This window comes from Neolamprologus multifasciatus, chromosome 23 (genome assembly GCF_963576455.1).
Source record: "Neolamprologus multifasciatus chromosome 23, fNeoMul1.2, whole genome shotgun sequence".
NCBI classification, from domain to species: Eukaryota; Metazoa; Chordata; class Actinopteri; order Cichliformes; family Cichlidae; genus Neolamprologus; species Neolamprologus multifasciatus.
The window spans coordinates 17,259,109-17,270,731 of record NC_140460.1 but is presented as its reverse complement, the minus strand read 5'-3'; the positions used below and the strand labels follow the sequence as shown (position 1 = coordinate 17,270,731).

The 11,623-nt window shown below is 42.9% G+C and overlaps 3 protein-coding genes across 3 annotated transcripts; 1 reads left to right on the top strand and 2 right to left on the bottom strand.

The window, feature by feature from the left end:
- Positions 1-213: 213 nt before the first annotated feature.
- Positions 214-2,234, top strand: LOC146491304 (uncharacterized). The gene is made up of 4 exons (XM_085150313.1): positions 214-751; positions 893-1,144; positions 1,733-1,822; positions 1,993-2,234. Exons 1-4 carry the CDS (start codon positions 622-624, stop codon positions 2,232-2,234), a joined length of 714 nt encoding a protein of 237 aa, XP_085006439.1. The 5' UTR covers positions 214-621.
- Positions 2,235-3,717: 1,483 nt separating this feature from the next.
- On the bottom strand, positions 3,718-6,222 carry LOC146491303 (uncharacterized). The gene is made up of 3 exons (XM_085150312.1): positions 6,177-6,222; positions 5,339-5,381; positions 3,718-4,980 (listed from the first exon to the last, which is right to left on the bottom strand). Exons 1-3 carry the CDS (start codon positions 6,220-6,222, stop codon positions 4,299-4,301), a joined length of 771 nt encoding a protein of 256 aa, XP_085006438.1. The 3' UTR covers positions 3,718-4,298.
- LOC146491302 (zinc finger MYM-type protein 1-like) lies at positions 4,898-7,728 on the bottom strand. The gene has a single exon (XM_085150031.1). The coding sequence runs from the start codon at positions 7,023-7,025 to the stop codon at positions 6,375-6,377; it is 651 nt and encodes a 216-aa protein (XP_085006157.1). The 5' UTR covers positions 7,026-7,728; the 3' UTR covers positions 4,898-6,374.
- Positions 7,729-11,623: the final 3,895 nt, after the last annotated feature.

Genomic DNA, 11,623 nt, shown 5'->3' with positions numbered 1-11,623 from the left:
CGTTTGCACCTTTCGTCCACACATAAACGGCGTTTTTGGTCACTGAAAACTGAGATTTTTTAAAAACTCCTGCCAGGGCGGAGATTTTTGAAAACTCAGTTTTTGCATTTACGTGTGTACGAGGAAAACAGAGATTTAGTCATGCAATATTAAAGGTGTGCGCCACGTTATTGTTTACATGAGATAGACCCTGTGCACGAGAAAATGCTAGTGATGTGTCGGTCGCGAACGAAATGGCTCTTACGGTGTGTTCACACCGAATGCGATGGACGCGAATAGAGTGTCAGGTTTACATGTAAAGTCAATGGAAAAGCGCGATGACACGCGATTGCGGGTCCCGCGAAAATTCGGAAGCAGATTTGCGTCGCGAAAACGCCAAAACGCGTGAAACGCGCGTCAGTGTAGCGCGTCTGGCGCGTTTGACTCGCGAATAAAACCACGCGCGTGAGTTTTTGTGTTGCATTTTGTGCATACGCGCGTTTCGCGTCTACCGCTCGAGTTGGAAAAATCTGAACTCCAGCGTCAAATCGCGCCGCGACAACCAATCAGGAGCCATGTGACGTGGCTCTGACCTAGGTCAAAGGGGCAGATCCAGCCAAAGCCCTTGATTCTTCATTCAGTATGGAGGAAAAGCTCATCAGTGCCGTGGCTAATCACCCGGAGCTATATGATGCTAGCTACTACTTCTACCGAGACAGGAATAAAAAGGACCTAGCTTGGAGGCACATAAGTGAGGAGATCGGGCAACCTGGTAAGTTCATTCCTCCTTCTTTTTAATTTTCAGACTGACCCGATGAAGCCACGCAAAAGCTAGCGAGCCCGCCTACTGTCCCGCTATTTTCCCACTGATGTACAAATACCTTTCCGCTAACAAGATAATGCGTTTATTCAGAGGACATCTGCAGGAGAAAGTGGAAGAGCCTCAGGGACACTTATAATAAGGAGAAGAAGACAGAGAAGGAGAAGAGGAGTGGGTCTGCAGCAGGATCGGGGAGAAGATGGAAGTTCTTCGCGGTCATGGGGTTTCTGGACCCCTTCCTCACCCCGCGGGAGACAAGCGGCAATATGGTGCGGACCGTGGAGAACTTCTCCCCCGAGGACCAGGGACAGCCCGAAGAGGCAGCAGGGGAGTGTCAGTCAGAAGGTATGTTTACAATGAATTAATGTAGGCAGGTAATTTATGCGTGTTGTCATACAGGAATATATTTTGTTTATTAATAAACAGTATACAGTAGTCCCGCTGTTCATCCGTCACTGCCTCGCCTTTTCGCTGATTTTTTTTTATTGCACCGTACAGCTTTCAACGATGTGCATTGCATTCTGCAGCCCAAATGACAAATCTCCTCCGTGTCCTGTCTCCTGCGCTTGCCAAACTTATCATGTTTGGTTTTGATAACCATCACGTCCAATAGAAAAAAAACAGCACAAAAACACTCATAACTATGACCCTCATTCGGAAATAGACACCTGCACCGGGAGCAAAAAAGGCGCACAAAAGTGGCGCCGCAGACAGAGAAAAAGCGCGGCATAATACTTTTACGTTTTAAAATCGACAAAGGTTTGCACTTTGAGAATCAACTTGTGAGAACAGTGACTACTGTTCATGTGCTGCAATAAATGAGAGACCACTGTATATAATAATAAGTATATAAGTATATATAAGTATATAATAATATAATATTCTCTATGACTATTGTCTTCAACCTGTTAACATTTAATATTGTCTTGATAGAGTCAAGTAATCATGCAGCAGAGTCCTCCCCTGTCTCTTCTCCTGGCTCCCCAGTCCCTGGTCCCTCAGCTCCTGCTGCTGCACCCACAGGTATGAACATCAAGCACTGATAGCTTTTTACTTGCTTGAATTCCCTTGTGATCACCTTTACTAAATATCTAAAACCAATCTGTTTATATCCTGTTTTTTTCAATTTTGAAAATGAAAATCTAGTAGCAGCCTTCTCATTGCTTTGTGTTGTTTTGTGCTGTGTTTTACAGGCCCACAGAGGAGGACAGCTCGAAGGCGGGCGAGGGACGGGTCCCAGGATGGTCCATCGGCGGTGGAGCTGGCCATCCTGGAGTCCCTAAAGAGGCCACGCCCGTCTCCAACAGAACATTTCCTCCTCGGCCTTGTTCCTGTTCTGGAGAGCATGCCGCCTCAGACACGAGAATTCGTGAAATTTCAAATTTATAAATTAGCTTTTGAAAACTGGAATAATTTTTTGAAAAAGACAGAGTGACCCAGAGTTTGGGAGCACCGCCCTTGACCTGTTAATATCGTGGCTATGGCAACCGAGGATTACAACACAGAGGATGAAAACAATGAATGAATGAAAGATGAAAACAACCAGCGATGATATACCCATCGCTGGTTGTGCTGAGTCTGCTCCAGCCTCCATCCCCCTGATTGAAGACCACGACTCAGGCAACAGCTTGAGTCTTATCACTTGACTCAGGGATTTGGACTGCAGCGATTTGCCACATCACCTGATGACATTCGGTACTATACAAGGTAAGAAATCCTGAAGTTTTCAGCTAGTGACCCATGGTCTTATAACATTACCACACAAATGTGCATTTTAACACGAGGCTGAAGTTGGTTTTCGTTTCTAGCCCTCATCACTTTAACGATATTAATGTTACTTACCTCCAATCTGTATTACATTGGCCAGTAGAACGTTGTAATGTCATCTGAAAGTTAGCAATAGCTGCAGAAAAAACTATAATACCATCCACCATTTAAATGCAGATTTCTGTCATATGAGCATTTGATGGCCTTTTGGAATCTAATCCAATAGGCAACAAGCAGGATGGTGAGGGTCACCAGTGGTCAGAAGAGCCTTTTCACCAGCACTTCCACCGAGAGCCCTGTAAACAGACCAACTATAAGTTCTACAAAATGACTAACTGCTTGGTCTGTGTGGGTTGCATGTTTTTGCTGGTGACTGACCAGCCTTTTTGTCCAAGCACGCTCAAATGTCAGATGTGGATGTCCTTAGAACCCAGTCCAGTGCACATCTGAGGGTCCACGTGGAGAGGCTGATCAGGAGGGTTAAAGAAAAACTTTTTGACACTGTCATCCCTCTCTCCATTTCTGGAAGTATAAACCAAATTTTTACTGTTGCATGTCTCCTCACAAATTATCAATACGGGGCCTTGGTCAAAAAATGGGTGGTTGATTAAAAGCTTGAAATGTGTGTAGTGTAGTCTATTTTGTAGTATGTGGGAGAAGTAGTTAGTGTTGGGAGAATACTTTGCAATTGTATTTAGTTACTGAATACTGAATTCTTGCCTTTATATGTATGTTGTAGCATATTTCATTATTTTGTCTAATCAGAGTACTGTATTCTGAATAGACTTTTAGAATATCGTTATTACTCTAAAATTCATGTATTCAGTTACTCCCAACAATGGAAGCAGCAAATGTTGTTAATTAAGTAAAACTGATGAACAGCTAACACACCCCCTTTTCCTGGTTAAAGTTCAATAATAAATCACTTGATGTTGTACTGTTACTCTGCAAATAAAACGGCCTTACTTTAACCGCATTGTCTATTGCTCTGTTCTGTGTGCTTCTTATTGACTGCAATAGATTTTGTAAAGATGCTAAATACTGTTTCCCTGGAATTCTGAAAGAAAAACACACATAGCTTTCAAATTATCAACTGTATTTGACATACTTTGAGTTTCATAACAGTAAACATATCAGTTTTTCCACACACAAAAAAAAAAAACATGGTTTGAACACTATGACTGCCGATATTAATACTAACACAAAACTAGTCTGTGTGAACTCTTCACCAAACCTACTTTTACCAACAGCTTTCTATTTTGATCAAAACACCACAACAGGCAAATAATACAATGGCCCTTGCCCACCATGTAAGTTTACGACATTAAAGTCAAGAATGACAGGCTACCCATTTATGATACTGCAAGGTATTTGTCCATGTACACGTGAAAATAGAACATATTTAGCTTCATTGTCTCCATCAAACCCTCATCCCTCTGTATTCTTTGTATGAAAACATCTTCTTGAGTGGAGACGACAAAATCGCACCAACTCATACTTGTAGTTAACAGCTGGCCCTGAACTTGGCAATAATAGGCATGTTTTGGTTTAAGCTGCAATGTCCCACTGATGACCTTGAGGTAAGGTGCATCTATATAACTTTTAATGTTTGGACATTTCATTTCTACTAGGCCAAACCTAGGTTGCTCCAAGGGGTCAAAAATGATACCATCTGGTGATGCACCAATCCATGGTGCATCTGGGTGCACCACAAATCCACATTTGTAGTGGTTCACTCATTTATCTGACAGCATTCCCAGATCGCATCTGCCTCTAACTCTAAACCCTTCCTCATAGGGCCTGTCTGGTGAGTACCTTTTAAGATGCGTTCAGCCAGCAGCTCTTCAGAGGGCTTGCCCACATGACAGATCTCTCTAAAACGAGATGCAGTCACTCGTGGTCTCCGTACATTATAACAATCGGCACACTCACTCTGCTCTCGCGTAGCACATTCTATGCTCTGGGACATTTCCAGGGTCACCTTCAGACTTTTTATGTGCAGCTGTTGCTTCCTGGAACGGACAGACATGTACTCTGATGGTTTCAGTCTGTAGTCTTGCAGTGGCAATGATGGAGGAGGTGGAGCATTATAGAGGGTCTGCGCTTTCTCTTTGGCTGGTTGCTTATAAGAAAGTGGACTTCCTTTTTGCACCTTGCTGAACCATGACTCCACAAGTGGGATATCGTCACTTATTCCCATGCTACAGATCATAGGCCAGTCAGCATCAGAGAAAGTTTGGTACACTTCAGATATCCGCAGAACAGAGAGGTCAGGAAGTTCCCCGTAAAGGCCTTTGTACAGTTTGCTCCTGGATGTTAAAGAAAACACACACACATATTTTAAATTTAGCGGGAAATTACTACAATTACAGGTACAACAATAGCAATATTTTTTTATACAATGAACATTATGACTAATGAATTAGAGGTGTGAAATTCGAAAGACACCAGCTGAATGATATGTAACAAAAAAGGATTTTAAACAGATTTTCAGTTTTTAGATTAGAACTCAAATAGATGATGTCATAGTGCCACTGGGGGGCAAGAGATAGATTTTCTTATTCATTACATTTGCAATGGCATATCAAAACTTTAAATTTATAAATGCTGAAACCAGTCATTTTTATTAGTTGCTATGCCCTATAACTCACTATATTACCACTAGAATCTGCCTTTTAACACTAATAAGTTGCCCCCCATTATGTATTAAATATTATTGCCCCTTCGAATGTTGTGATATTATCTGAAACCCCATCAGTAGCAAGCACTTACCGCACTCCCTCTGTGGTCTTTCTTGTTTTGGGTTTGAGTGCAGCTTAACATCAGGGGAACAACTTGGACAACTGCGAATAGTGTGCAGATTGAAACAGAAGAGCAACACAATGGTTGCACAAAGCTTTTCCAGCCTTACATGTGCGAGAGAAGTTCAGCAGTTGCACAGGCTGCGAATCTTTTAGGACCACCTACAAAGTACAATATTTCAATGCATTTAATATCATCAATTAATATCCTTAGAAAGTATTATCCATTTCTAACGAAAGCATGTTTGCCCAATGCACTTATTTCTGAACACCTCCCTGATATGACAGCCTGACATGATCCTAGCAACAATATCAATAGCCTACAACTTATTAAATTAATGCATTATATACACTGAACACAACAATTTCATGATCATTCACTGAGTTTTTGAGATTTCTCTGTTTTATTAATAGACCTGAAGCACTCTGCCCTGACCACCACCTCTCCTGGGCCCTGATCTTTGTCAGACAATGCAGAAAAATAATTTTAGTAAAGTTAGTAATAGAATAAAAGTAACACAAAATTATCTGCCTTTCCAGGATTTTTTTTTTTCTGGAAGTACTTAAGGTTTTGTGAGGGTACAAAACCTTGTTTAGTCTTTCCCTCACAGGCTTCTAGACTTCTGATTGGCCAACATTTCATTTTTAGCGTTTACATGTGGACGGAGATATTTTTTCAAAACGGCATGTGTGGACGGGATTTAAAAAAAAAAAAAAAAACTAACATGGAAAATCTCTGTTTTCAAAAAAAAAACGTGTACGTGTCGACATTGCCTTAGACTGCTACAAGACTCAACGTGATACATTACCATGCACCTCTTTTTCTTTTCTCTTCTCTTTCCCCTCACCTCCCATCCGCCAACAACAAACGGCTGTTGCCCCTCGCTGTGCCCAGTTCTCCCAGAGGCAAGGGCGTAGATTTGGTTGAGGCATTGGTGGGGACAGATAATTCAACCACCGAACCCAGACATGGACTACTGGTGCCCCACACAACAACTCAATGTCCACTATGTGAAGGAGCCAAACACATGCCTTCTCCTCTCGTTAAGTGAGATAAACTGCTGGCATATTTGTTGTACATCTATACTGTCCAGTCTCTCCTGGTGGACATGGCATACAGCAGCATTGTTCAATCTCATTTGAGTCATTGTTGACCTTAGCCATGTTTTTAATCTTCTGAGGGCACTGAAGCTTCTTTCAGCTTCAGCCGAGGATACTGGGATGACTAAAAGCAGCCTGACAAGGCTTTCAACTTGATCAAACAGACCCCTCACCTCCACCGGCATTCCCCTAATGATAGTAGACACTTCTGTACTGGATATAAAGGTATATTTGGATCTGAACATGGCTAGCTGAACCTTTAGACTCTGTCTGTTAATTTCTGGGTAACGATCAATAATGCCATCCACCTCTCCAGTGAGCAGAATTTCCTCCAGTTTCTGCAAGACACCTAGATCTGGCTGGTTGAACCTCTCCTGAAACTGAACATCAACACTATCCAGCACTTTGTAAAACTCTGCTCTGTAATGCTCTTCAGGTGACTCGGGAGTGTGCTGGCTAGCCCCGCCAGCATATCGTTTTGGTGGCCATCTCTGGTGAGGAATCTGAATGGGCTCAATACCAAGGGAGTTCACCATTTTCGCTGCTTTGTCAAACATCTGATGGAATCTTTCTTCATTTCTTTTCTTTTTTTTTTTTTTTTTGCCTGTCCCATTTGGTTCTTTAGCCGTCAGAATTGTTGTCTGAAGACCAACAAGGATACCCAATGGATTTATTTTGCCAAATGGATCATCATGGCATTGCCGTATTGGTCCATTTGATCGACCTTTGTTTTTATTATTTATTTTATTTTATTTTCAGTTGTTACAGACGGGACATACATGAGTGAGGGATAGGAAAGGGAGAAAGAAAGAGGAAGGAAAAGAAAAACAGAAGGGGAGAGGGACAGTGAGAAAGGGGGGAAAAATATCTCTGGGATCACCTGTTGAGAGAAAAAGAATAGAAAGCAAGCAAAAAAAAACAAAGCAACATACTAAACACAACACCATCGCATTAATCTAGCTAAGTGTAAACAGCAGTAAATACTAAATATTGAATGTTGTTGTGCAGCACGCAGGACAGACAGCGCACAATGTGCAGTGCAGTGAACACCCGTGTGCACACCTGTGTGGATCGGCGCGCTTGTATTCAAATGGTTTCCCCATGTAATGGTCTGCAAGAGGATGTAGAGAGCCATAGCCCTGTCCCCCAGGGCATGAAGCAGGCATGGAGGAGATCCAGGCCCCAGACATCCAGAGGCCCCAGAGTGCAAGAGCCCAAGGAGGACCACCGGAGGGGCATCCGTGCAACCCTCCTGGGAAGAGCTGAGGAGAGCCCCAGATGAGCGGTCACCCAGTAGCCACCGGGCAGAAGCTAGAGGGGGCTGCACCGGCGTGCCCGCTGGCTCCGCCGGCTCCGCCGGCTCCGCTGGCTCCGCCGGCAGCCAGCTGTGCCAGAGTGAACCGAGCCGCAGGCACAGAAGCCGGAGGTCCGAGGGCCCTCCGCACCCCGGAAGAGGCCTGACCGAGCAACAGGCGCCAGGCCCCGCCAAGTAGCCACCGGGAGTGAGCTGGTACATACCTGAGCGCCCAGCCCCGGACACCAAGAACCACCAATGCACCGACCCCTGAGGGCATCAGTCACCGGCAGGGAGTGTGGTGAGGGGAGATAGGCCTCCACACTTGGAGGGCCTGGGAGTTCCCAGAGAGGTGGAGTCTAAGACCCGACCTGACATATAGACACAGACAAACAGGCACACACAGACACAGACATGCATTCCCACCCTCATGCACACATACACAAACACTCAGCACTCACCCAACGTAGGAGTAAACGTAAATGGACATGTACACACAATCACACTCCCCAAACATACTCTATACCCCGGGTCCAGGTACCCTCGCCCCCAGAGGGGGAAACGGCACCCAGACTCAAGAGATGTTACCCTTCCCTCCGGGGTGGAGCAGACCGCCCCAGGCTCCGCAGCAGCAGGGAGCCCCCCCGCCCCGATGGCTAGTAGAGAACCCCCGTTCTTCATTTCTTTTCAACTGTAGAGTGGATCTGACACACCCTATTGAGCATCTCATTCAGTTTTTGCAGGGACTTGTTCAGACATTCTAGCTCCTCAATAACTTCCAATGCCATAAGAAGTCCAAGCACTGTTCTGCCCTTTTCAAACCTCCCATGCAATTCATTTGCCCTAGCACTTGTGCTAGATCCAGCTGCTGCCATCTCCTCTAAACTAGTCAAAATACTGTCATACTGAGACAGCACTGCTTTGATAGCAGTTCCCCTTACAGTCCACCTGGGTGGGCAGAGAGGTCTGAGTGATACTGATGGTCCCTCTGAATCTGCTGCAACTGCTGAAAACATAGCTTTGAATCTTCCAGACTGTTTGCATAATGACCCCAGATCATGTACCCACTCTAAAGCATCATGTATTACAGAACTAGCCTGACATGCAGCCTGTGTAATTACGTTCAGGCAGTGAGGCCCACAATGCACGTACAATGCCAGTGGCTGTTGTTTCTTCACTTCTGCCTGAGCACCTGAATAAGCTTCTGACATGTTCGGAGCACCATCATAGGTCTGACCTCTTAAACATGACATCGGAAAATTCAGCCTCAAAAGCACATCCACAGCTGTTCTAGCTATCTCCACTCCATTAGTTCCTGAAACCTCATATAAGCCTACAAAAACCTCATGTGGAACCAGGTCCTCATCCACATATCTAAAACATATGGACTCTTGCTCTATTCCTGTGATATCTTGAGTACCATCTATAATGATAGAGAACTGCAGGACAGATAGAGACTGGATAGTTTGTGCAATATTTCTGACAATGTAGTTTCCAAAAAACTGCAAAATCTCATTTTGCACTGGTGGAGCGGTATAGTCATGACAACGGGTCAGCCAGTCAGAAAGACAGACCATCTTCCTTGCCATGTCCTAAGACATAAGAAACTGCATTGAACCCACAATGCTTTGTAAGCAGTGTCTGGCATTTTGCTGTTGTTTTGACCAGGCAGTTGATAGTTGTGAATTTATTGGAGCTGCTTTTTGAGCGCTAGCTGTGACTGCATGGTGATGGGATTGAGAATTTTGATGCCTTTCAAATCTTTCAAGAGCATTCTTCCAGTTAGTAAACCCCTTTGATGAGAATGCAGGGTCTGCCTTTTTTGACACAATACTTTTCTGAATATATACATCAATGCAACCATTATAGCCCAAATTTTAATAATATGTCTGCATTAAGTGCATAGTAATTACATACATTGCAAAAAAGTGCAATAAACTACAAAAGAAATTAAAATCGTTTTTGTTTTTTTAACATATATTTCTAGTTAGAGAAATTTAAGAGGCTTACCCCTCAAAACTGTAAATACAAAAAAGTTGCACAAACTACTTTCCCACCACAGGAAATTTATTTTAAGTGTCTTCATAGTTTTATTTTTGAAATACACCAATTTTTATATACTGCAGGAAAAACGAAAATAAATATTATAGTGCAAATTTGCAAAAAAGCAGCATATGCATCAAAATAAACTATTTCCAGCAGTGAAATATGAGTCCTAAGCATCCCAGAAATGACACAGAAAGTCATAAAGTCAAACATAACTTTTAAAAACACCAGTATAGGCTCATAAGGCCCCGATGGTAAAAAAAACTAAATTTCCGCAAAATTAGGTCACTTCCGGTTTTGGGCAGGACATGGCAAACATGCAATAGTTCACACTGATGGACTAGGAAGTGTTACAAACAGCTGATCGGATCGGTAAAGCGTGTTTCTGGAATATTATGTTTTTGTTGCTGCAAGCGCTTTTTATGCAGTTTTTGCAAAGATAGATGTGGAAGGAAACTGTGACTTAGGACAAGCTGATGGCATAAGATGTAAGTACAACTCCTCTGGTTTCATGTGCAAAAAAATTATTGTGCTAGCTTACGTGGTTACAGTGCTACCGGGATTTAAAAATAGTTACGCAAAACAGAGTGTGCCTGCTCCCACCGGCTTTAAAGGGTTAATGTGGCCTATAAGGAGGAACTTGATCTTTCAGAACAGCAATGACCCAAAGCACACATCCAGAACAACAACAGAATGGCTTCTCCAGAATAAAACTGAGGTTTTGGAAGAGACCAGACAGAGTCCAGACCTGAATCCCATCCGACATCTGTCGGGTGATCTGAAGAGGGCTGTGCACAGGAGATGTCCTCGCAATTTGTCCGATTTGGAGGTTTTTTTGCAAAGAAGAGTGAGCAAATATTGCGACATCAAGATGTGCCACGCTGATAGGTTGCAACCCAAAAAGACTGATTAGTGTGATAAAAGGCAAATGTGCCACAAAAAAGTATTAGTTTAAGGGTGTGCATATTTGTGCAACCAGGTTATTTTAACTTTTTTATTTTATTTTTCCCCCCTTTAAAGGTTTCCGTTTGTTTTTCAGGTGCATTGTCACATAAAGGTGGAAGAAGTTTTGGAACTATTTGATTTGCTATCATTTTTTTACATGACAAAAACCTGGCATTTGAACATGGGTGTGTAGATTTTTTTTATAGCCACTGTACATGTGTTTTATCCTCCGATTAAAATTATTATTATGTGCTTGATGTGCCTTCCCTTTGGCCCTGGCGCTTCCCCTCTGACTGTACTAGGACATATTACCACCTGATAAAAATAACACATGGATTCATGCCATATAAAAAGTGAGACATGTCAATTCAGATTCTTTGTCAAATATACACTAATGAATCAATTTACATCAGCAGCCTAACAACTTTCATGACAATACTAGTTAATCTATAGCACCAAATCATCAGTCAGTCACCCGTGACCTCGCCTCTTCACTTCTGTCCGAGTACAACATGGCAGAGCTGCCTCTGTCACCTGATAAATAACAGTGAGACATTCCAAATACATGCAGTCACACCTGTGCTTCAAATATAGTCATGAAGCAACAAGTCATCATCCAATTTCACCTGTGATCTTGTATCACCATTGCTCTCTGAGCTTTGTGTTGGTTCTTCTGTCACCTGACAAATAGGACAAACATGACAATAAGAATAAAATGTGTAGCTGCTTCAGTGTTTCTGTCAATTTGTGCAGATCTTGACTCATCAGTAATGTTTGTAGGGTGAGTGCATTTTTTTTTTAAATTGTGCAAACTGCACTACAAGGTGAAATATTTGAAAAATCATGACAACCTCATGTTATTTTGTCTCA